This window comes from Gymnodraco acuticeps, unplaced genomic scaffold, assembly GCF_902827175.1.
Source record: "Gymnodraco acuticeps unplaced genomic scaffold, fGymAcu1.1, whole genome shotgun sequence".
Taxonomy (NCBI): Eukaryota; Metazoa; Chordata; class Actinopteri; order Perciformes; family Bathydraconidae; genus Gymnodraco; species Gymnodraco acuticeps.
Genome location: NW_022992001.1, coordinates 1288800 through 1315099, shown reverse-complemented (window position 1 = coordinate 1315099; position 26300 = coordinate 1288800). Strand labels below are relative to the sequence as shown.

Below are 26300 nucleotides of genomic sequence, written 5' to 3'. Positions count from 1 at the left end.
TCTTGACTATATTACAACTATATTATAATAAAATAATATAGTATTTATATTATTTAAATGATTATGATTATTAGTAGAAGTAGTTTATTTGCATTAATTATATTTTAATCTTTATGAGGCTAGTATTTGGCAGGAAATGCAGACGTATTCACCTGTAAACGCATACTGAACGACATACATGCACATTTACCATTTACCTCACTGTATACAAAAGTAACTGTTGATAATAATAATAAACAGGAATTATATTTGCAAAGTAGCCTACTTTGTTTCCAAAAAAATTGTTTCACTCCTGTCGGTTGGGGGGGGCCTCATCTCACAATGTCGCTTGGGGCCCCAAGTTGGCCAGGGGCGGCCTTGGTTCCGCGGGCTACTGACATCCAATCGCCGATCCTTCTGGTGATGCCACTGGGACCGCCATTCCCACTTCTCCCAACGCCTCCCCCCCATTCTCCCTGCCAACGGCACTCCTGTTATCCCCACCGGTCGCCGATCCCTCCTCCAGCAAATCCCTGACGCCCCCCCCTTCCCATCGCTCCAACCAATGCTCCTCGTCCTCCACCACGCCATACATCTCACATGGGGTCTCCTCCATGCACCTTTAAGTAGAAAGCAGCCAGTTGAGGTGGTTTTAGCCAGCTGGGAGGAGACTGAGGGGCTGACCAAGGACCAGGTGGAGGGATAATGTCTCCCTGGGAGCGCCTTGGAATACCCCCAGCTGGTTAAAGTGGCCAGGGACACAGGGCTTCCTCCAGGACCCTCTCCCCCAAACAATATGCGTCTTACCTTGTTGTGACATATCCATCTTAGGTGTGTGGCCATTTATCTTGGTGATAAAGAAACAGAACAGCTCAGACAGGAAGGTGAGTATGCTCTCATTTAATTCAACAGAATGAAATAATACAACCAGTGGTTCAAATCATAAATCCCATTTAGGCTACATGTCCGTCTCCTCATGGAAACAGGTTGTGCTTGTTTTACACACTCAGTTCATGAGGGGAATTGAGAAATTATATTTTCTCCTGCTAAGGGGGTTTGGGAGTGGGATGGTTGCTATTTTGATTCAGTCCAGGACTCAAACCACACATTTTTATATTCCATAAATGATCACTTAAAGCCATAACGCCCATATGCTATAAAGCTCACAGAGCACGAATAGACCTTTCTCTCTCTGTATTTCTTACTAAAATAAGTCTCTACATGTGCTCTTCCTGAGGAGAGACTGAATGGAGTTTACCTTCCAATTATGTGTAAGGTAACCATTAAAATTACAGAATTATTAGTTATATCACATCGTTAACATCGTCATCATCATCATCATCATCATCAGCCTCATCATCATCACCATCATTAAATCATCTGAGCAACATCTGTAAAAGATTAAGGAGTTAAAAGCCAAGCGTCGTCATGAGGCTGGATATATACTGGTTTTAACAGTACAGTACACTGACAAAAAATAAAGACTCAAATGATTAGAAGACACACTATATATCATATATCTGTGCATGACAGGTGAATACATGTAGAAACTCAGTCAGGGGTGTGTCTTCATCTTTTTTCTCTCTTTGTTTCAGAATGGTTACCTGGTCGTATCGGCTCCCAAACAGAGAGAAGTCTGGGTCTGCATGCAAGAACCCTCTTCTTATGAAACGGAGAGATTACATGAGTTTTAGACCGGAGGAGAGATAATATGTCTCCTGCACCCTACGTCGTTCAGAATCCTTAATAATGGAACCATAGTCCGTTTTTTTTGTGTCTTTTGGATCCTTGATCCCTATTCGTTTCCCAACCTTCAGGCGACTGTTTGAGAGAAGATCCTTAAGTGTGTAATTATGTTATTACTGTTTAAAAAGCAAAGGCAGAAGTGGGAAGAGGAGTGATCAATTTAAGATTAATGTGATCTCTCCTGTCTTCTTTTCTTCTGTCTTTTCTTCCAATGAGTGAAATTCAAGACATTCCGTTCCTCGCCTAGAAGTCCATGGACATGGAGCGATGGTTTGGGTCAACTATTGTGGTGCTGTTGCGAGCGCTGTTGCCGCGGACACCGAGGGTTCCGCAGGCTCCTGCCATCCCACCGCCGATCCCTCCAGCGATGCCACTGGGCCCCGCCATGCCCACTCCTCCCCCCATACCCATTCCCCCTGCCATCGCCATTCCTCCTGTGATCCCCACCGGTCCTCCGATCCCTCCTCCTGCAATCCCTGACGGTCCTCCTCCCATGGTTCCCATGGTTCCACCGGTGGCTCCTCCTACACCACGGCCGTAGATCTCACATGGGATCTCCTCTGTGACGCGGTCCTCGATGACCTGCTGGTCGCAGTCGTGAGTCTGTGAGTGCTGCTTGTAGCCGTAGCAGCTCTTCTTGTAGCTGGACGTGGAGTTGAACGTCTTCATGGGAGGTGGCTTGGAGAAGTCGTTGTGATAGGACAGCTCCATGGAGCTCAGGGTGGTGCGGCTGTGCTTCATGCTGCCGCCGCCGGTCGCCATGGAGCCCTGCGAGCCGCAGTGGTGCTCGTGCACGCAGCGGGACATGGTGGAGGAGCGCCGCAGCTTGTGGAAGTTGTCCAGCTCCTCGGACAGGTCGGCCATATCTGAGGAAATCTCCTTGTCACGCAGAGAGAAGAGCTCGTAGTGGGGCGGGTCAAACACCTCCTGGAAGCCCGCCTTGTTGAAAACACCGGGCCTGCGAGCTACCACCTGGAGAAGAAGGATATCCATTTAGACCGTTGAGATTTAAGGATTAGAAAGCCTGTAGTTTCCACAATGATAAAAAGGGATGTCACATATTTCTGTGTTCTAATCAATTTAGCAACATTTGAAACAAGCCGATGATGGTTGGTAGATCGTTTCTATGTTGCCAGACCACTGTACATCAAATCTGATTATGTATAACAAATACATATACAAAATGATATATCATAGTAAGATTTGAAATCAAGTTTTCAGGGGTTTCATATTTAAAGTTTACAAAGGTGGTAGGATTAAAGGGGATGAAAGTAAATATCCACCATAATATATATAGGAACTTCAAACATCTTGCCTTTTAAATATTTGTGTTATTTTTTTCCTTTCATTAATGGGTAATCAATGACATACTATTAGTTTTCTTTTGATTTGTGTTCACTTATTTAAATAATAAGCTACTTATTGTCAAAAATACAGCAGCTCAGCTAGATTCAACCTTTTACAAAATGTTAGGGAGTCATGCCGGAGAAACCCATTAATGACACAGTTTTTCCCACAAAATTCTCAATGGACCAGCCAAATTTAAATAACAGAGACAAGTTAATAGGGGAACAAAAATGTGCTGCTAATGGTAGCCACCAGAGTGTGTTGCAGCTCCGGTTTTGGCTACGCGTCACTCTTACTCCTTATTTGGTAACCTGTTGGCTCTAACGGTTCAAAAGAGATGTCAATCATCAAAATCGACCAATGGGTTCCAGAGAAACGGCAAAAACGCCCATTTCCACCCAAATGGCCCCAGAGGTGGAGTTTTTTTTGCTAAACCTCTCTAAAAAGGTAAAATGTCACTTGTTTTGCATCAATCTTGATACAGGGTACTTATTATATGTTGTACTTTGGATTCCTAAAGCGTTTAGTCTACCTTACCATCATCCAAGGTAGTTTTCACTATAAGTAAAAAATAATCTTTGGACGGACACTATAATTTACAGTTTTTTACTATGTTCAATCTGAATTTCTGAATCTTTAAAATAAAAAACATCTATATTGATTCTGACACTTCTACATCCAACTCACAGGTTTATCATTACTTTGAGAAAAAAGATTATTAATGTTCCCCTTTTAGAAGGGAAGATATGGTCATTTGTTCTGGAAATGTCATTTTCGAGCCTGAGACCTGAAAAACAGGCTTGGGGTCTAACAGGTTAAACAAAAGAGACAATAACCTTGAAATGACACATCGCCTGTTGTCATGATCTTGTTTTTTGTATTTGCTTTCTGTTTTTACTTCCTGTCCTTTATGTTTTCCCTCCTGTTTTTTTATTATTTGTCCCAGCCTTATTAGTGCCACCTGTTCCCCATTAGCCCTTCAACCACCCGACCTCTTGTACACCCGCACTCTATCCCCTCATTAGTCCTGCTTGTATTGAAGTCCTGGTTTTCTGTTAAGGCTTTGTAAGATCCTTGTTTGTTGTGTAACAGGGCAGATCTGTTAGGTTCTGTTTGTTTTGCCTTTATTTCCAATAATGAAAGTGTCTTCTGTTCTAACTTCCTGCGTTTTAATCAACCCTGCTTCCACCTATGTTGAACTGCATTATCCTTTAAATGGTGTCTAATGGTGTGAAATCCCCGGGTGTATTTAATATTCTCTCCTCAGTCTCCATAGCACCTCACCATCACTTTCAATTATGTGTCTCCTCTTTCCTGCTGAACAAAAGGTCAACCACAGAGGGTGGGTTACCTTTTTCCTCGGCTGCTTCATCTGGACCAGGATGGAGATGATAAGAAGAACCAGCACGATGCCTGACGAGACACCAATGACGGTGCCGTGGGTCTTAGTGATCTGATGAAAAATACCCTTAGATCGTTTCTCTGGAGGAAGAAGAGGGTGAGGACAGGGAAGAAAGAATGATACAAAATGAAGAGAAAACCAAGCCTACGACACCTGCAGAAACGAATCCTATTCAACCATAATATTTGGTAAAGGTTGGCAGGAAGAGGAAGATTACCTTTGCAGTGGTTTTCATCCCATGGGTAGACACAGTTCTGAACTCCATTGCACACCAGGGAGTTGTTAATACACATGTTGCTGTGGCAGAAGAATGAATTGCCTGAACAGGGGGCTGCGGGCAAAAGACAATACACAGAGAGAAAAGGGGAACAAACATTACAAATGAGAAATAAGCAGCTGTCTGACGGTGCTGGGTAAATTATGATACTCTTTAAAAGGAACTGGAAGCTATTTTGAGGATAACGAGAAAACAGAACAATAAATAAAAGGTTGATAATGTCGCTGTAGAAGTCTGCAGGGGCAGGTTATAAAAGTACTATTGTTCTGTGAAGAAACAAATGTGAAGACAGTCCACACAAGGCCATTCATCATCATTCCCCGCAGACATCAGGGGGTGATGAGGGGAGGAGATGTTAGCTTCACTGAGCTGCAGCCTTCATGTCGAGGGAGTTAGAGAAGACGAGGGAAAGGAGAGAGGAGTTGAAGCTGGAAAACGAAGAATAAGGCAGGGAAGGAGAAATATGGAAAAGATGAAAAGAAAAGCATGGCGTGGGTTGGTAGTTGAAATGGCTTCATGTGTGGTACAAATGTTCAGGCAAGTGGCGTGAGACAGCACACATTAAAGTGACTGGTGTATGAAGGCTGCGCTGGCAGAGACGGAGATGGCGAGTAATTGAGGCTGGCTGCTGGACTCAGGAGATCGATGCACTGCCAGGCTGAAGGAGCGGCTGCAAGGAATTGGAAAACGCAGCTAGGGTTTGGTGTAGACGATTTGGTGCTGCAGCAAAATGTGAGGGAAACCTGGTTCTTATGAGAGGAGTGGGGATAGATATAGCTGAAGTCTGTTGATAAGCAGATGCATAATATTTCATTTATTTTTTATTCTGGCCCAATGAATTGTGTAGCAGGCAGGCACAAAGTTAACTGTTGATCATTAATACAAATTTCATTTTTCTGTTTTGATATATTAAAGTCAAAAACAGAGATCCCTCCCTTCCTTTATCCTTTCATCTCATCATCCCCACGTCCCTACCCTCATCCCCCAAACCCCTCGACCATATATTCCTTCCTCCTTCCCTCCCTTTCTCCATTCACTGATCCCTGTAGCACTAAATCTTAAATCACAAACCTGAACAATTCCCACCAAAAACGATTTTGAGGGGATAAAAAAAGGAAGAAATCGAAGTCAGTGTAACAGAAGGGATAGCCCTCAACCAAGACCGACACACAATCAATACATGCCATGTGTACAGACAAAGATAAATAGTAAAAATCTTGAAAAATAACATTATAAGATAGATTGCAAAATGATATCAAAAAGCACGGACAGAAAAGATTATGCCAAAAACAGTCAGGAAGTGCACACACCCTCTTCCCTACTACAAACATGGAGGGATTTCTCCTTATTTTCTTGGTCAGTATCTCAGCAAGTGCATCATGACAGGAGAAGGCCTGTACATTATACCCAGCCTTCAGTCTCTTTGGCCCGTTCTCTCTTCCACCAGCCGCTTTCCCCCAATGTTCCAGCTCTGGATTTGCAGCCGCTGAGTCTTTATCACAGCTGAAACAGACTGTGGTCCGCTCCACCAGCTTCACGCTCTGCTCCGAGGTCCACAGTGATTGTGTGAGTGTGTGTGTGTTTATGCGAGTGAGAGGGTCCACCCCATCTATCTCCCTGTAGACCGAGCCTCTCCTCTGACACTGTGATCGCTTCCAAATCCATTATGTGTGTCCCGCCTTCAAAATGTAGCCTTTCACACAGGGTGTCAACAAGGCTTCACCCTCTTACCCCCACCCTCCTTCCACACACACACATACTCACAATGGGTGTGTATGCCAGTGTGCCTGTATATGTGTTCAGTAGCATCCTAATATTTTGGATTTAGAGGTGCTTCTGTTGGATGGTTATAGCACATTATGGGTTTGTGCACCCTTTTCTCTGAGAAAGGTGCTGGCAGATCTTCCTTCCAGTGTTTCATCAAAAAACAATCCCAGTGCTTTTTTTATTGTTTCAATGAGAACGATATCTCAATAATGTATCACTGCTGTTGACAAGCATTTCTTCTAACTTCTACAGTGAGGTCACAAGCCCTTTTCTAAAAAGTAAACAAATTTCAACTCGCTCAGAGCGATCGCATAGAAACAGCCACGCCTGTTGAAGAGCTGTTTCTTGAATTTGCTGTATGTGACGACATGCTCTGTTCTCATTGGAAACATTTGAAATAAGAGGCAGGTTCAGAGAAAAAGGCGCCATTTGGAAATGGGTGCTAAGAAGACAAAGTGCAGGAGGCAGTGGCGTAACTATTGACGGTGCAGCTGGTGTTTTGGGGCCCCAATGGCATTGACCGGTTCACGCAGTCTTCAAAGTAACCAAGCAACCTAAATTAATTTGTAATTTGTCTGTCCAATGACCTTGCTCCCTTTCATGTCATGTGATACCTTGCGTGACGAGCGAACTGTTTAATCAACCTGTACTGTACTGTAGCTAGCAGCAGCAAATTCGGTAGCATTATGAAAAATGTAATAGCTTGCATTTATAATGTACAGCAAACCAAAGCACAAGAGCGGTGCTCAAAAGAGAAAGGACAAGAGAGAACAAGGAGATGTAACAGCTAAACTGACAAAATTAGACCGTTTTTTTTGTCATACATTGTCCTCGAAATTGAGCGCTAACGTTAGCAATGTTGACATGCAGCGGCAGCCGGAGCCAGAGGCTAACGATAGCTCACCTGCCTCACCACCATCATTGCCATCTAGCTCCACAAGTGAAGCTGTATCCGTGGCCGTGGCTGTGTCTGGATTTGGCTGTGCCCGGCGGTGGTCCAACAGTTCCCCCAAGGACCTCAACCGATAGGGGACTCTATGGCGCTATTGAGACCCCCAACACCAAGATCAAAAGCTATATTATAGCGACCGGTCTATGTAGGCCTACCGGCCCATTCCCCAGAGACAAACATCAAGGAAACAGGTTTAATCTTCTTCTTAATTCGCTGTGCCGTTGTCAGGCTGTGGTGATTTGAGGCCAGGACAGGCTGTTGTTGATAGCCTATACATGTGGTGCTTCTGAGTGGTTGTGTATGTCCGTGCGTGTGTGAGCGCATCAGCGTGCACTTATGTTTGGGTCGATGGGGGTGGGGGGCCCCAAAACAATATTTGCACCGGGGCCAATCACAACCATGTTACGCCACTGGCAGGAGGCAAACCTCAAGTTGTTCTCTGAGTGACAAAGATGAATGTCTCCCTCTGACCTCCAAGTAAACTTTGAGACAGTCCCTGACTCTGAACAAATAAAGTGTGTGGGTGATTCAAGAGACTCTCTGAAATGAATTATGTGATCAGAATGAATGAGGAACCAAACGGTATTAAGGACTCTCAGATTAAAAAAAAGAATACACCCTTGCTGAATTTAAAATGCCATTAGGTTGCAATGGTTCTGGGTTTGCTGATGAAAACACCATTAGCATTCACTTAGGATTTGGGACTTGTGCAGTAGAATGTGGTAATTAATTTCTCTGTCTATTCAGGCATTTCATGCAAATATTACGGTGCTAACAGAAAAAATGTTTCCAGAATGGTAATTCCTGCTACTCTATGAGAAACCTCTAACAACATCCGTTTGAACGTATTTTGTCATTCAGAAATGCTAAAACTTAATGTATTAATACTTCCATTAGATAAATGAACCCTACTTTTCTTTTCACCAAAATAGATACATTCCTATTTTCCTTTGTAAGTGGCCTATAATAGCCACTGTATCACGATGTGACATGCATATAAAAACATTTCCTACTTTCTGGTATTTTAAAATCCTGGAATAAATAATTGGTTTTCTCATATCTATGCTATAAACATGGCACAGTGTAATTAGCTTTCCTCTCAGAGATGACAGTTGATACACAGTGTGTGTTAGTGCCTACAGATGCAGGCAGAAAGCAGGACCTCATAAATCAACTGTTCTTGTATCTGTTTCTGTGTGTGGGTGGATACAGCTTTTAATCCATTACAGAGTGTCACACAGAGAGTTATGAGGGGCAACTGGAATGGAGCTTTGTCTATTAGCTATCAGTATACTTCTGAACACATTCAGATCTATCTGTAACAAAACAGACAAACAATCAGTTCAAAATCAATCACTGTGTAATGAAGCTCATCCTGTTGTAATAAGTGAAGAGATAGCTGTGGTGAAGGAATGAGACCTATACATGGAAATGAGCTTTTGAGTAGTTCCAGGTTCCCTTGTCTTCAGTCAATGGTTTTAGATAGACTCCCGATATAAGGTGGGGCAACACAAGCTTTGGAGATTTCCCTGTTTTGATATAGGACATGAAATACATCAGTAAATATCTAGAGGCTAAATGAGACTACTAAACGTCATCACGCCGAACATTAGCTGCCTTTAGCATAGCGGTGTTGGTGTGGAAAATACCCTGCTGAACAAAATGTGCTTTAACTTTGGTTTGGCTCAGATCTTTTTTCTACAATATTCCAAAATCCAATAGAACAATCCCATTGGCTTTCATTGCTGGACAATTTGCGACGCTTTCTACCGGGGTCAGCCTACAGAAATAAGTCATCCCTGCACCACTTATTTGAGAAGGCAATGAACTTCTAAGTAATAGCAAAAAGAGTTTAAAGTGTGTGAATAGAAAAGGTATTGCCAGTACGGCCAACGCTGAGGTATGTTGTACTCACGGTCAACGAATGAGGTGAAGAGCATGCGGAATCGGCTGAGTCTGCTCTTCTCGTCAGCCCACATTCGCACGACTCCCACTCCGTTATCTAGCATCACATCGTTGGCCACGGTGCTGCAGAACTTGGCCTTGAGGTTTTCGATGGCGCTGCTGCCATCGTACACGGCCACAAAGTTCTTCTTGCACTCATTGGAGTGTTCCATCTGGTACTCCATGAAGCGCAGGTAGATCTGCAAACAGACAGGAGGAGCAAATTAAATGAAGGGCATAACTCCCGGTAAGACTTAGATAAATGGCACAGCTGTCTAATGACATTCAGAAACTGCACTCTTAATGAAGGCAAATACATGGGAAATATGGCACCGCATTAAATCAGGAAAGCAAATAGATTTAAAACATCCAGACACCAGTAATGAATAGAAAGGAACAGATCAGAGTAGAACCCCTTTGATAGATTGGCGATCTCCCTATGTCTTTGCTAGAGCATGCTTGGATAGGGACAGGGTAAACCACAAAGAAGATCGACCACAGATGTATTGATGGACAATAAAATCAAATAATCTAAATCTTTTATAACTTGTGATGCAAGCATGCTTAATTTATACACTAATAACTCTGCTCCTGAGAAAAGTCAGTCTAAAAATATCTGTCGTGGTCTGTTACGTCTACCTCAGTCTCCTCTTTTCTCTGGGATGTGTCTCAATTTAGAGAAAGCCACAGGGACTGAGCATACTCTATGTGCTCACTTGGAGAAACTGTTGTATTTAAGACGTGTACTGACAGTAGCAGAAAGTCAGAGTTGAGAACTCTTCATATCGCTTGGTAAGTATTATCATAATTGTGATTTTTCAACACAATCATATGTTTTTTTGAAGCAATGTGATATTTCCATTAGGGTTTGGAATGTTGCATACATTAAGATCTGTGCAAAAACACAAGTTTAACATGTTGGGCTATAAACGATCACATACTTGGCTAATGTTCGGAGTTATGACATTTAGCAGTCTTATTTGGCGATTTGTTAGGAACCGCTGTTTTTCAGACTTTCACCAATTTGGTATTCTCTGACATATTTTATGTCAAAGAACAAAAGGGGAAATTCTTGTAAGGTAATGGTTACCACAGACATTACAATTATTTGAAAAGATCATTGATTTTGAGAAGAGGGAGCCCGGAAATGCTTAAACTCATTTCCAGGGTTTGGAACTCATTCCTGCACCACTCTATACTGAAAGCAGCCGAAAGGCAGTATAATATTGCATTGTTTATTGCAAGTAAATACTTTATTACAATTTCCAACGTCGTCATATGTTTTCCTCATATCCCTACTCTGATCTGTTGTGTCCCAGTAAGCCATGAAATGTTGATATTGTCTCTTCTTTTACATTTACAGCTGTTCTTTTCCTACTGTGATTGGAAGCTCTGTTAAATTCGCCTACACAGCCTGTGTTTTGTCCAGCCACATGTCCTCACAGCAGCGTTGGCACCTAAGTGTTGAATCTCATCCTGCCAAGTAATGAGAAAATAATGTCTTTGAATTGTTTGATTCAGCGGTAGGTTGAAAACTTTAGATTAAACTTCAGCACATTCAGCCCACAGGCACCTGTAACCACGCAGCATAAGAGGCTGCTCTGCTGCTGCTGCTGCTGCTGCTGCTTTGCTCCTTCTGCTGGGTCGAGCTAATATCTGGCGCGGTGACTCAAGGCTGTAGCTAAATTCAGACCCTCTTCACTGCTGCCCCTCACTGCACATGTCTGACCAGTGAAATTACAGTATAATCTGTGTGTGAGAGAGATGTTAGGCAGAGCTTCATGCATGAATGTTTACGTGTGTATGCATATGACTTTTGAAACATGAGTGTAAACTGTGTAATTGCTAACAATACCCTATGTGACAGTATATTATGTAATTTGTGACTGTTTGTGTCAGCTGCTGTTTTATACTTAATGTGATGTGCATGAATGTGTGTGTTGATGGCGAGGCGGAAGCACAGGAGCGTGCTGATGACTCATTTAGCCGTGAGGTGGAAGCAGAGCGGCATTGACTCAAGGCTAGGCAGGGTATGTTTGGAACTTCAGTGGCGTTTAGGATATCCACTCGTAAATATCAGAACCTATGAGAGCACACATTACCGGGCTTTCACTCTTGATTTGTTAACAAATCTTCAGGGCTGTATTTTATAAATGTGTTAACCTCTCTGTGTATTAGCACTACCCATTAAATGACATCCACAGCACAGACATGACCACCAGAGTATATTTTCTCAACGAGAACACAACTATATGCTATTTATATTCCTACAAAATATGAAATTCAGGAAAACCCCAGACAAACACATTCATTGTTACTGGAATTCTTCACAGAAACATGCACTGACATCACCTTTGCTATGACAGTACACAAGACAAAACAGTATAAAGGGAGATTTTATGTTGATACTAAAAGCTTACTACATGCTATTTAGATTTCTGAGCGGTTCTTTTTTATATTCAGAACATCACCCCTAATTTATCTCTGTTTACAAGCCTTCAACTATTTCTCATCAGATTTCTTATTTTGGATGACTGCGAGGGGTGAGAACCAGAACCAGTAAGTGACATTTTGGTCAAAAATGAGTTATATATATCAAATGAAAGCTCTCAATGAGCTCTTTCTACTACCAAAAGGGTGCATGTGAATTCAAAACCAATCCAGAGTTATTCATCAAAAACCAAATGACCTAACACAGAACACACTGAACTATTTGGGGCCAAAAGGGCGTAAGTGCACTTACGCCCTTTTGGCCCTGAGAAATGTATTATGGGTAAAGCCTTTGGATAGCACTTGAGTCAACATGGCTGACACCATATGTAAGCAAGCTAGGTCAACCATGAGAAGAAAGCTTTTCACTGCTGAAGAAGTGTTACTAAGCTTATTTCAAGATGCAGAAGAGCTTGATGAAGAGAATGAAATAATCCAGGATTCAAAGTCAATGCTGAGTGACAAAGGACACTTAGTTTCTACAGATCCATCTTCAACAGAGAATTCAACTCATCAGAGATCAGAACATGCATGTTCCAGTATCTGTCAACTCTTTCAGGTACTGAGCATGTGGTGCTGTACTCTGACACATGTGGTGGGCAGAACAGGAATGCTGGTTTTAGTGCCATGTGTCTCCATGCAGTTAAAACCTTGCCCATCTCCATTATTGATCATACATTCATGGAGTGTGCACAGCAAGATGGAATGTGACAGTGTTCATGCAGCCATTGAGACCGACAGAAAAAAAGGGCCTGTGTACAGTTCGGAGGGGGTACTACTGTACACTCTTGTGAGGATGGCAAGGGGGAACAGGCCATAGAAGGTGATTGAGCTTGGGTACAGTGACTTTCTGGATTTCAAGTCCTTCTCACAACACACTAGGGCTGCTCAATTATGGCAAAAATCATAATCACGATTATTTTGGTCAATATTGATATCACGATTATTAAATACGATTATTCATTGACTTTGAAAACATCCATTTATTGAACTTTAAAAAATAAATAATAATTTGAACAGTATCTTTTTAACAGTTGATTACCCTGCACTTTAAGTATAACTCAACTGCAAAGTATTCAGCTAAAGCCACATCTTTTTTAACTTCCCCACGGCATTTGTCATATAGGGCAGGCAGTGCAGATCTGGTGAAATGATGCCGAGATGGCATCGCTTAACGCTTGTCCATAGTGTTAGCCAGTTGCTTAAACCCCTGGTTGCTAACCGTACTAACCGGGCACATGTCTTTAGCTATGTAGAATGTGATGGATCTGTTATATCTTTGTGTCCTTGCGAGCTGGTTGAGTAGGCCGTTGCACTGTAAAGTGCGTCCTTAATTGATGACTGTGATGTGGTGGATGAAGTCGAGGGGGTACGCTCGTGAACTGTCAACAGGGGGGCGGGGGGGGGGCCTCGCTGCGGGGAAACTGTGGACCTCGTTGCAAGCCAAAATCGTAATCGAGATTAAAATACGATTAATTGCACAGCCCTACAACACACGGTCCGAAACAGAACCAAAGACACAGAGAGACAAACAGTTTGTTGGCAGAAAATGAAATGGCAAAAACAAAAGAGGATCACAAAATCAGGATCAGGATCACAATCAGGATCAGAATCACAATCAGGATCAGGATCACAATCAGGATCAGAATCACAATCAGGATCAGGATCACAAAAGAGGATCCGAAAAGGATTCAGTTCAAATATGAGCTGTCCGACCAAACTGCAAGCTGGAAAGCAGGAGACCAGAGGTGCTCATGCAATTGAACCAAAGAAGATGCACACAGGTCCACCTGGGATCACTGCTGTGAAAAAGAAAGACATACTCGCACAAATGGGAGTATCCCTCACTCCTATGTAGGCAGAGTAGGCTAGTTTGTCGTTTCAAATCAATCTGAAACTTACATGATCTGCATGAAATATGCTGTTGTCGTATATAATTATATTGCTATATTTGACATTCCCAATGTTCTAAAGTAGTTTTTGATTTGCCAAACAGTTATTAGGCCAGGTTTAATGTAATTTATTGTTATTCAGTGAACTAATGTGATATTGATATTTTATATGATCACAATGGAGAGTCCATTGTGATGATGGTAGCCTATTTTCAATCCGTTATTTGGGGAAATGGCTAAATAATTAACTATTTGGCAAAATGGTTATTAATGTTTTTTTTTTTAAAATAATTACATTCAATGAACTAATATGATATAAGGATATTTTCATATAATATTGTTATTATAACAATTGATTACTGTTACTTTTGACCTCATTAATGTAAAGCCTTTTTCCTATATTTATCAGATACGCCCTTTTTTTTAGTTCATATGATATAAAATCTTAGTTTCAAAAAGGCGCATGTGATTTTATTCCGAATTTAAAAAAAATAGAAGAATATTTTTTTCAATGAAAGTCAAAATATTGTTCATTAAGTATATTGTCATCCACATGTTTATGAAGTTTTCATATTAAAGATTGAATTTAATAAACAAAGTCAGGATAAAGTATGGTCATTTTTTGTTTTGGCTCTCCTGTAAAGTTGGTTAAATGTCACTTACGCCCCTCTGGTTCTCACCCCTCGAGTCTGTTCATATCTTTTCTAGGATAGACGGCATGCTTCACCACAATGAGCAATTGTATCATTTGTAAAAGCCTCTCAAACCATTGCCACACGTTACAGTCATTTTAACCATGAGTGCAGTTAGAAACATTCTGCTTATGAAAAGCCCTCGGAAAGATGTGCAAAATAGTTCAGTGGAGCAGGACCTTGAATACTAAATGATGCTGTGAGATCTCAGGATGTTTATATATTTTATTTCATAAGTACTTTAAGTGTGTTAAAGAGGTCCTATCAGACACACACACACACACATACACACCACCACACCACACACACACACACACACACACACACACACACACACACACACACACACACACACACACACACACACACACACACACACACACACACACACACACACACACACACACACACACACCCCCCTGCCTGAAACGCCTTGATTGGACTCGTTTATTAACTTCTGTAACATAATGACATTAACATGTTACTCTCATGTTTCTATTGGCTAGTGCTCCAAAACATTTCCACATGATTGGCTAAGGGACGGGACATATTTTAGTGGTTGACCAATCACTTTAGAGCCTGCCAGTCGACCAATCAGAGCAGACTGGGCTCTGGTTTCAGACAGAGGGTGAAAAGAGGTGCTGCAGCACAGGCAGTATGAGGAAAATAAAGAGCTTTTTGAACATTAAAGCATGGAGACATGTCGCAGTAAAGACACTGATAAAACCAAATATGAACCTGAACATTTGCATAAAAGCTATGTTAAAATGGAGAGTTTGGAAATAACCAACAATAGGTTATGGGATCAAATAGAAGCAATGAGAACTAATGTGTTCCCTTGTACTGACCTTGGACTGAGGAGGAGCCCTGATGGTCCAGATACAGTCCAGAGCTTCACCAGGCTTCACTTTCTCCTCCTCCTCCACCTGACTGGAGCGAATAATCCCATCCCATCCACCAATTTCAAACTGACAGTCTGTACAGAGACAGAGGAAATGTGGAGGGGGGAGGAAAGACGAAGGAGAAGACAGGAAAGGTCAAATAGGGGCACATGAGAAGATAGAATAAAAAGTGGAGAAAGAGAGGAGGAAGAGCAAAAGGAAAAGGGTTCGATGGGAAGAGGAGGCAGGGAGACAGGTAAAGGGTTTTATTTAAAGAAGATTTAAGGTGGAATTGAAGTGAGCACAGCGGATTAGGACAAAGACAATAAGAAGACAGAGGAACAAAGGCAAGAGAGACAGTGAGGAAAAAAGAAACAGTGTGTTCCTTCATGTGTTTAAATGTGTGTGTACTGTATGTACATGCGTTCAATTCATTTACAATTGTGTGCTTGTCAAGGTACATTTGCGTGTTCAGTATTCATGTCAGACGCAGAGATTGCCTCCGGTAAGCTTCTGAGCACAGAGGAGCTCTTCAAAAAGGATCGAACGCAAATTCTGAAGAGCTTACCTGGGATGGGGTTTAGCAGTCCGCCCACGTGCAGATGGAAATCAGGGTCTAAAAATTATAAGATTTGGGAGGCACATTAGTCTCAATCCGCACAGCAGAAATTGGTAAGCAGAGAACACAAGATAAGATCCCATGAAGGCGGGCCAGATAACGCAGAAAGGGGTCTCTCTGAAGTTAATATCGGTCGCCTGATGGGAGACATTGATTTCAGGCATATTGGGTTTTGGATTCAGAAGGCTCTGATGTGGAACGTGTCTGCTGTACAGCAAGAAGAGTAAAGAAAGAAGGCTATAATGTTGGAGGGCCCGTTAGCAACCTGTGGATGTCCAGCTAGCCCATGCTAAATCATCTTTACTGGTATTCAACAAGAGAAAATATGTTTCAAGGAAGAAGGGTGTCGCATGACTGGTAGAGATTGGACCACTCAGGTCAAAGTTTTATCAGCAAATGTAATTACAGCATATCAAGTAAAAGTACTAATTTCAGAAGAAATGCGCTCCATATCTCATTTATCATTGTATGTGTTTATATGTCACATTATTATATTGTGGTCATTGTTCCATCAAGCAGCATTTTACTGTTGGAGACAAACAAAGATCTGATAATTATTCATGTTTAAGACTTTCTTTCTTAACTTTTAGAAATATATTGGTTAATATTTCCATTTTGTTTCCCAAACAGCTATTGCACTGGTTTAATCTTTAGTTAAATGTTTATCACATGTTTTTTAATGCGAAATGTTCATCTGAAAAGTGGGTTGTCAAATAAATGTAGTTTAGTGTACTGTGTAACAACATCCCCTGCAGAGACACAGCTTAAGTGACTCTACCCGCGATGAAGGTGTATTTAATCCGGAATCCGAGTCCTTCCAGCTCCTCGTCGCTAGTGAACTTGATCCACATGAAACGTCCCGTCGATGTGACCAGTCCCGGGTTCTTTCCCCCACACAGGCGATCAATGAGGGGCGAGAACCCAAATGGCCCATCCCGGATTTCGATGTGGTCGAAGCGGCACTCGAAAGATGGCTCGATGTAGTAATTCTTATCGAAAGCCAGCTGGATCCTTTGTCTGGGTAGAGCTTTGGGGAATGAGGGAGTGGGGAAAAGAAAGGGAACAATAGGGGTAAATCCATGACCGGAACACAAATTCAATCTTGTATTTTGCAGGACAAAGAACAATCTGGAAAGTATCAAATGCATGAAGAGTCAAATATGAGTTAATATGGACTTTGAAGTTGAACACTTGGGCTGTTACGTAACCCTCAACTGACTTTTCAGAAGTTTGCTAAGAGTGACGTGAAGGAACGTAAAGCCCCTCTCAAACATGGAATTTGTAACATTACTGATTTGATCTATCTGTTAGAGTGATGACCTTCTGGCACTCAGACATAGCTGCATTTCAATGACAGGATATGAATGCAGAATGATGGAGCAATATTGGGCACCTGGAGCACTAAAGGGAGCATGCACTGCTGCATATCAGCCCTGAGGAAGCATAACCTTAGCTCAACACTGGCATGGCTGGGTTTGGGTTCTCGGTATTGATCAAGAATCCAATCAAATAAACCAGGACACGACCCATGCACTGGGTCCCCAAGCAGAGGACACTCGAATCTGGCTCTGGAACAATTGCTGCATGAAATCCTCTCTGTCTCTCTATAACAACTATTTCTCTACAATAAAGGCACTGGTTGCACAATAATTTTTATATATGTACATTTGTATATACTGTATAAATTACAGTCAAAGAAGAAAAATACATTAGATGACATTTAGCTGGAGGTTTTTATCCAACGCGTCTTACATACATGTAACTGTATATATGCATGTGAGCAATTTGGGGTCAAGTATCTTGCCTAAGGATGCTTCAACATGTTGACTGCAGGGTTGGGGATTGACCCACTGACCCTCCCATTGAGTTATTTGATTTAATGCAAGGTGTGATTTGCCCCCTACCATAGCTGCTACAACCTTTACAGTCTGTGGTTCGGTGAAGTTGAGCATGGTATAAATAAATAGTTGAATAATTCAAACACTTTCAAAATGTGTAAAAATCATCTGGAATGGGATGATTGATGGCTGCACTTTAGGCAACTGAAAGCATCCATTCAGTTGGTGGGAACACAATTCATTTAAAAAGCAATCAAAAATGCATTACTCTATCGATATCTGTATCACTTTTAACTGGTATCGGACATTTCAAGTATTATTAGTAGTGAATTTTAAAATGTTTCTTACTTTTGGAGCCGTGACTAAAGACCACATAATTATGTACTTACTTGAACTTAAGACCTTATAAGATCATCCACACGTTGTTCATGCTTTGGTTTGCGCCTTTCAATCATGCTTGACAATATTAAAAGCGTGTATGACCAATGCATGCATAAATCATGAGAGAACAGAACAAGCCGACTATCGTATCCTTTACAGATAACATAAATCAAACTCAAAGGGGCATATCCACACATCAGGGATGCATCACAGTTGCACACACACACACACACACACACACACACACACACACACACACACACACACACACACACACACACACACACACACACACACACAAACGGAGACAGGGCCTGATATGTCAGCAGTGCCATCTCTCAGTCGGTGAATCCAGAACACTGCAACCACAGCATGAACTGTTCACAAGTCGCTCGTCATACATGTCTCCATACTGCATGGACAGAGCTCACAGGAAGTGTTTAACGAGCGGAAATCATGCCTGCCTTGGGATATGAATCGTACTAAATAAAGACGCTAAGGATGGGGGGGGTGTGAATCATCTGTGGCAGGGAGAAGCTGAACATGCCACGAAATCGGAAAAAAAGAGAGCGATGTCAAGGGCGGTTACATGCGTACGCTGCAGTGTGCTTCTGAGATTGTGTCTCTGTTCTCTTCTTTGAATTTGAGCCTTCCCTTTCTGCTTCAGTGAGCAGCTTGTGTGCCTGCACTTCCTGTGTGTTCACCCCCTGGTGTGTTGAGCCTCTTTCTCTGTGTAACTTTCTATCACACACACACACACACACACACACACACACACACACACACACACACACACACACACACACACACACACACACACACACACACACACACACACACACACACACACACACACACACACACACACACACACACACACACACACACACACACACACACGCAGCTTGATAACCACTCGATGCATTGAGCTGATGAACTGACATAATTGGTGAGTCTTAATAACCACGCATTATGACTACAAAGTTTTCTGATTAGCGCTTGTGCCAAACAGTAGCATCTCTGCAACAGAATTATAGGCTCAACAGTGGAGCTCGGATATGGATATGAGTAAGGCCATTCAAGACCAAATGATAGGTTCCATCTGTCACTGTGGTGTTCTTTTGCACACACCAGTAGGCTGCCTGGGATGAAGGCTTATTCGTCAACAATAGGTGTAGGCTTGATTTATCCACAGGGGGAGCCCTCGAGCCATGTGTTAATCTACTCCACACCACAGCCAGAGGAGTAGCTCACACATCTCATTAAAGGCTATACATCAACTTCATGGACAAACAGTTCATCAATTTAGTGTGAAAACACATCAGCCAAAACCCCCGACCTCATCTCCTATAGCCGCTAATGATTCCATTATGTCTCCCGCGTGGCAGGCCACTAAATTACTGATGGATGTGATATTTCTGGAAAGCATTGACAAGGACGCTCCAGCGATACGCAACCAAAGCTCAGTTGTGTAACAGATGTTCATCATTTTTTATTCAATAGCAGAGTCTTCTGGCACACACTGCCAAAGGGGATAAACGCAGCACTACTCTGATTAGGCCAAAAGTCAGAGGGCTACCCACAATGCAGCGCCACTCTCCATCATTTTCAGAGAGGTTATATCTGTGGGGTGAAACAAACTCATTCGAAAAATGCCAAGCTGATTGTCCAACGGCGAAGGAACAGAAGATGGGATAGGGGCGAGGTTATATAAAACGATGTCAGTCATACTAACGACATTCACTGAAGGAGGCTGTGAGGCTGTAAGGGAAAACAGCTGCATCGAGCAGGAAATGAAGATGAAAATGAGCCGTGTGTTTTACCTTCCAGGATGTAAACGCACTCCTTGTTGGGTGGGTACGTCGTGGGGTAGTTTGGCGACGTGAACACCCCACCGTTGATGTTGCGGACCCACGTGCCGCAGTCGTTCTGGTTGGGGGTCTGGGCGCCATGGTCGCTTGGGAGATCTTGAAGCAGAACAGACGCACAGATGGGTTATTGAGTCAGGGGATCAATGAGCGAATGATTGGAAGGCAGGGAGAGTGGGAAGAGGGTTGGCGTGAGAAGGAGGAAAAAACAGGCAGGGAATAAAGACGGGGAAAAGGCAGAACAGAATAAACCATTTTGTCCTGTGATGCGAATATAAATAATACTCCTGCTTTACACTGCTTACTTTCATAACAGCATTTTTGCAAGAGAAGAGAATTTCAGCCGGAGCTTACCTTTAGTTCGCTGTGCCAGAGCAAAACCCTCTTCTATCAGAAAGAAGAGTATCCACGCTGTAAAAAAAAAAAAAAAAGATACACCACATAAGCCACAGTTAATAATGCGTTTATGTCCTTGTGTTCAACATCGGAAAGAAGATACATCCTTTCAACACGTGTGAACAGCTGCAATATTGATGCAACCTGACCTTGATGAATAAGGAGCAAATATAAATCAATACAAATTTCGAGTAAATCCCTGATTTAATTAAAACATGTGTTGCTGAGAAAGGAGGAGGATGGCTGTGGGAATATAATCATATGAAGGCCTGTGTTTTTAATACTAGGATATTGCCAATACAAGATGGACATTTTCAGAGACTGTTAGTGATGAACCCTCTTAAAAATGATGGAGCTACAAGACTGCAAAAGATAGCCTAGAAGATGTTAACATGTGAGGTAGGTTGTCATACACCTCAATTTATTACATGCTTTTTATCAGTGGTAGAAAGTAACTAACTATATTTACCCAAGTACTGTACTTAACACATTTGAGGTACTTGTACTTCAGATTTTGAAACCCAATACTTAGGAAACATTTTTTAATATAAATATTTGGTATATAGATTAAACCACCCAACATATATTAAAGTCATTAAAACCATGAGTGATAACAGAAAATTAAGTAATAATACGTTTTTTGTTCATAATTATTTCGCAGTTCCGGCTTCTTAAATGTCAAGATTTGCTATTCAAATATTTAAAGCAAGAGTTTTTTCTGCAATGAGTATGTTTACTTTGAATACTTCAGGTTAATTGTCCTATTTTTCCAAACTTTTACTTAAGTACCATTCTCAATTCAGTACCTATCCTTGAAATTAAGTATTTTTACAGTGTGGTATTAGTACTTTTACTCAAGTAACACATTTGGATACTTTTTTCCATCACTGCTTTTTATGTGTTCAATGTCACCAGTGATATTCAGCATCTTTTGCTCGATTAGTGAAGTGACATCAGACAGCATGTTCTTCTTGGATGATAATTCATGAATTGTAAATAAAGACGTGTTGTATGGTGAAATATGCAAATAACGCATGAACTACAACCAAGTACAACCTTTTTATGAATTTAGTAGAAATCTACAGACGCAAACCTGATGTGTTTTTTTATAGATGTCTTTCTAACTTAATGGATGTGTTTAGTCTATGGTACCTTAGTTTAATTCAGCAGCAATGTTAAAGTATTTGTAGTAGGCTATAAGTAATATGGTCGCACTAGTGGTAGGCTACATAGATGGAATAATGAAAGAAGCGACGGAATTAGAAGTAGTAGTACGTAGAGTAGAGTAGTAGCTCTGCAGTGGAATTGGATATCGGTAATAGGCTACTACCAGTAAAAATATGAGCAGCAGCAAGATAGTTTTAAACCATCAATCTATAATCTGTAGCCTCTAGGCAGCAGAAACATTAGCAGAATCACAGTATTACAGGCTCCAAAGTTTACAGCAGTCATTTGGGCTGAGCACGGCTAAAGACAATAGGTTAAATATGTTGTATTACACAGCGATATCTGCACTGAAGGGGGGGGGGGGGGGGGGGCGGCGGGGACGTTGCCTCGCTCTGATAAACCACCGTAGACCTGATCCCCTCTGAGTTCATAATAGGTTGGCCCGCTCACATCGAATTACGGAGCAAGCGCGAGCGTGGCATGTTGCATAATGGCACCCAGGGAAGAAGGGTGGAGGAGAGAGGGATCGAGAGAGCAGGAAATAAAGAGAAAGAGCGGGGGGTCTAATGAAGAGGAATGCATGGTTAACACAAGTGTTGAATACTACCGAGCAAATGCATGTTTGAATGGACTCGTTTTGAAACGCACACACACACCCCCCAGGCTACGGCTTCCTCATTACTTCTATCTCCATTATCTTGCAATGAAGTATCGTAGGTGGGAGTCACTACCACAGGCACATAACATTTAGAGAGCAGACCACCCAAACTCACTCAAGAAGCGTACAACAGAGATGTGCTCTGGGCTCTTACTGAGGATTTTTTTCCAGATTATAATAAACTCATTATAATGAATTGTGTAGATAGCAGGGACGCTGTTACATGATGTTGCCCTCGAAAAAAAACTAGGTAGGCCTATCTGTGATCATTTCAAATGATATGGGTTAATAATAAACAACAGTTTTGTTGAACAGTACCTGCGAGATAAACACATGCCTGGAGCTGCAGAGGTAGGAATGTGTATCATCAAGCATATCAATATTTAAAATAAGTTATTAGGTAAAAGTTGCATCATTTATGCAGGTATTTGTAACAGCTTTTGTAATATTATAAATAAATCACACGCTAAACAGAGTTGTCACTTCAACACAAAGAAACCCTCTTTTGAAAGTGTGTATAACATTAGATGATGAAGTGGTTTACTGTAAATACAGGTCATCCAACAGGCATAACTCTTTCTATCTGCTGTCCTGCCTCCGGATATTAAGTAAAGTCCTTAAAACAAATATTCCTCACATTAAAAGTCAACAAAAAACAAAGACGTTTTTATCTGGCCTCTGCTCATTTTGAAAAAGACAAATTGCCCTGCTATTCTGGGTCATGGCATTTCATTTGGCTTATAACACAGCCAAAATCCGGTGATAATCTTCTACTTTTACCTTAAATGTAACAAGGACTTGCAAAATAAAGCAACACATAGGCCACCAGCCTTCTGTAACACAGAGCGGACGGAGTAGGGGTTGGGATAACATTTAGGGACGGGTGGCGCAGTGGTCTGTGCGTTTGATCATCAGATCAAGGGGGCGTTGGGGAACTCCAATTCGAAACCCGCTCCCGCCCCACTGAGTCAGGCCGTTGTGTCCTTGGGCAAGACACTTCACCCGAATTTGCTCCTGTGGGTATTGTCCACAGTAAATGACCATTACATGTATGATCTGTATGTGTATTTGTAAAGCGCTTTGAGAGTCTTTGATAAAGCGCTATAATAAATATAAGGATTATTATTATTCCTGCTAATGTGGGGTTCCGTTTTATCCTGTCCAAATGAGAAAGTGTGGCCTAAATGAAAAGGCTAACTCCTACAAACAAGCTACATAATAGTCCTACATAATAATGGGGCTACAACAGTAAAGCTAAGAATGACACCATTGTGGAATGACAGGTGACAGGATGTGGGCTACACCTGTGGTCGCTTAGGAGCTAATTATAGCCTCACTAGGTTATAACTTCTGATTAGTGCCGGTGGTGCACTGCTGCGAACAAACAGGCCTACAAATGATTAGATAACTCTGTCTACAAACATACAATTAACATAAATGTAGCCTACTTTTACGGCTAGCTAGCCTACCCGTTTACTTTCATGGCTAGCTACCGGAAACGGCTAGCAACAACGATTCAAGAAGCTAAGCTTCACTGAGCGTCTCAGTTGTTGTTGGCGAGAGGCAGTGGCGGGAGTCGGAGGTATGGAGAGCCAAAATGTCACCGTTTCAAAATGTTTCATGATGATATAAGAGTGAGACCCTCATTATGTTTTGCATAGCCAATAAGCTTATAATTTATGTAACCAGTCAGTAAAGAGTAGAGCCAGACCAAAGCAATGCTAAGAGGAAAAGTATAATCATCTTGCTTCATTGTGTCAGATCAACAACCTGTGTTCATCACTGGCCTCCATTGTCTTTTAAATAAACTATGCTGATTGTTGTACTGTAAAAATTAACTGTATTGAAAACTGTTAAAGATGGGCATTTTAGTTATACATAGCTATAGATGCCTTTTTTATTATTGTAAGATGATTGAAAATTGTACAGTTTACAGAAGATCAAATAGCTATTTCCCTGAAAATAGTTATTTGACCTTGTTTACCTAGTTTGTGATTTGCGATGAAAATGTGTTATTTTTTACCAACATTAAAAGCAACGTAAACGGTGCTAGAACATTCCAAACATGAAAGTGCAGTTTAAAAAAACTAAAATGTGGAAAATCAGACACTTAACTAAAAAACTTGTTGAAATAGTGGCACTTTATGGCACAGATCACAGCAGAGGATGAATAGTGTATTTAGAAGTAGGCCTATTTTACACATGTTTCAACAGTCCATGATGTGTATTGCAACTGTCTCAGGGTATGTTGCAACGTATACTTTGCTCCTTTCCTATATTTTAGACAACATCATATTTAAATGGAATGGCTAATTAGAGAACATATGTAATTTAAATATATAACAAATTGATGGTTCTCGACCGAATAGGCTCCGAGTAAATGAGAGAAATTAAAAAAGTATTGCAACCATCCCCAGTCCACCCTAGCATCTGCTATCAATTTTATGACAAACTATGTCAGTGAGATAAATGTATTCTTGTGAAATAAATATCAGAACAAACCAAAGCGTTTGGCTTGATTAACAATACAAACTATTCTTAAAGAAAAAAATGGCACCTTTTTAAAACCAAAACCTGCAAACGTGCCTCTGTCTGTGACCACTTTTTTGGGGTAGAATAGTGTGATGGACAACATGTTTTTATGTCAGTGAGATAAATGTAGACGAAGTCAAAGTGTCCGCTATAGGAAACACTTAATGCTCCCTGATGGGTTTCAAATAGATTTGCCCTTTTCTGTGCGTTATCATCATAAATCAGAATCGCATTGCACTCATATAGCCCGGCAGAGGCACACCTCAGAGCCTCAAACTGGCTGCACTGGTTCTGCTCCATTATTACATTACGCTCAACTGGTCCAGCATATAGGAGCCTTACATTACAATAACGTATCCTTTTTAATTTGATGACATTCTCAAAAGCAACAGTGGAATCATGATATGTTTAAGGAACCATGTTACAGTAGTTTAGTTTATTTTCACATTAACGTCGATCTAGCCGGTTCAAACCGACCAAACTCAGAAGAACCTGGCTGGCTTCTGCTGAATCGTAGAAATGTGTGAGGCTAACCAACTGGATCTTGAATAGCACTTAGGTTTGTGGCAATTGCAATCAGTTATGTGGGCAATAAAACAGAAAGATTGAAACACAATTGGTCACAAGATGGAAAGTTGATATAAAAGACACATCAAATACAGAGAAATAAAGATATAGCAAAGAGAGATGCAATGTTTTCCAATGTATCTATTGCATTAGCGGTCTCTTTTTTACGATAGATTAAACTAATCGATATTCAGTATTTTATTATTTCATGCCACTCTAATTGCATGGTTGAAATACTGAAAACAAACCATCTCTTGTGGTGAAAAACAAAACAAAAACAAGTACATTCATTTATAGTTTATAATTAACTGTGGAATATTCCTGCCCAACTCGCACCCTGGACCCTGACGCGCATCTCGGATTCTCTCGGCTCCAACTCACCTCTGTGCATCTCCTCTCCCGGTGTGATTCCAACACAAAAGCACCGATTCTACAAACGCACTCCGAATCTGTCCATGTTACGTGTCCACGGGGCTCTTTTCAAAATCCAACTTTTCTTCGACAAACATAAATCCATTTACGCAGATCGCTCCAAGAGAGGAAGGCAGTAGCACCAAGCTCTTCTTCAGGCGGCGCTCCCGCTGCGTTTGGCTGGAGGATGAAGACTGCTGCGAGCCTTTTAGCCAGGCATCATCATCATCATCATCATCATCATCATCATCATCATCATCACCTTAAAAACAGCGTCCAGTGGGACTACAGTGGAGAGGACATGTGGAGGGAGGATGGACTGATCCAGGCGGACTGACGCGCTCTAGAGGTATCCAAAAGACGCATATGGATGGAGAGACACAGAAGAGAGATGAGGAAGAGTACGGAGGAGGAAGAGGGGGAGGAGAAGAGACTGTCTCTGTCTGCTCTCCGTCCGTGTCTGAACTAAGAAACGATCCTGAGCGAGGCTCATT

At 41.6% G+C, this 26300-nt stretch overlaps 1 protein-coding gene across 1 annotated transcript; it reads right to left on the bottom strand.

Moving 5' to 3' along the window:
- Positions 1–861: 861 nt before the first annotated feature.
- Positions 862–26300, bottom strand: LOC117536432 (neuropilin and tolloid-like protein 2). The gene is made up of 10 exons (XM_034201279.1): positions 25777–26300; positions 20430–20486; positions 20031–20174; positions 16767–17015; positions 15938–15985; positions 15337–15464; positions 9386–9614; positions 4692–4805; positions 4424–4554; positions 862–2697 (listed from the first exon to the last, which is right to left on the bottom strand). The coding sequence occupies exons 1-10, from the start codon at positions 25784–25786 to the stop codon at positions 1969–1971; spliced, it is 1839 nt and encodes a 612-aa protein (XP_034057170.1). The 5' UTR covers positions 25787–26300; the 3' UTR covers positions 862–1968.

What these genes read in the sequence shown, in the direction of transcription:
- LOC117536432 (XM_034201279.1), bottom strand. An exon ending in TCTGGCACAGCGAACTAAAG is followed by an intron (nt 20,175 to 20,429) that starts GTAAGCTCCGGC and finishes TTCTGCTTCAAG; the next exon opens with ATCTCCCAAGCGACCATGGC. An exon ending in TGAAGCAGCCGAGGAAAAAG is followed by an intron (nt 2,698 to 4,423) that starts GTAACCCACCCT and finishes CTTCTTCTCCAG; the next exon opens with GTGGTAGCTCGCAGGCCCGG.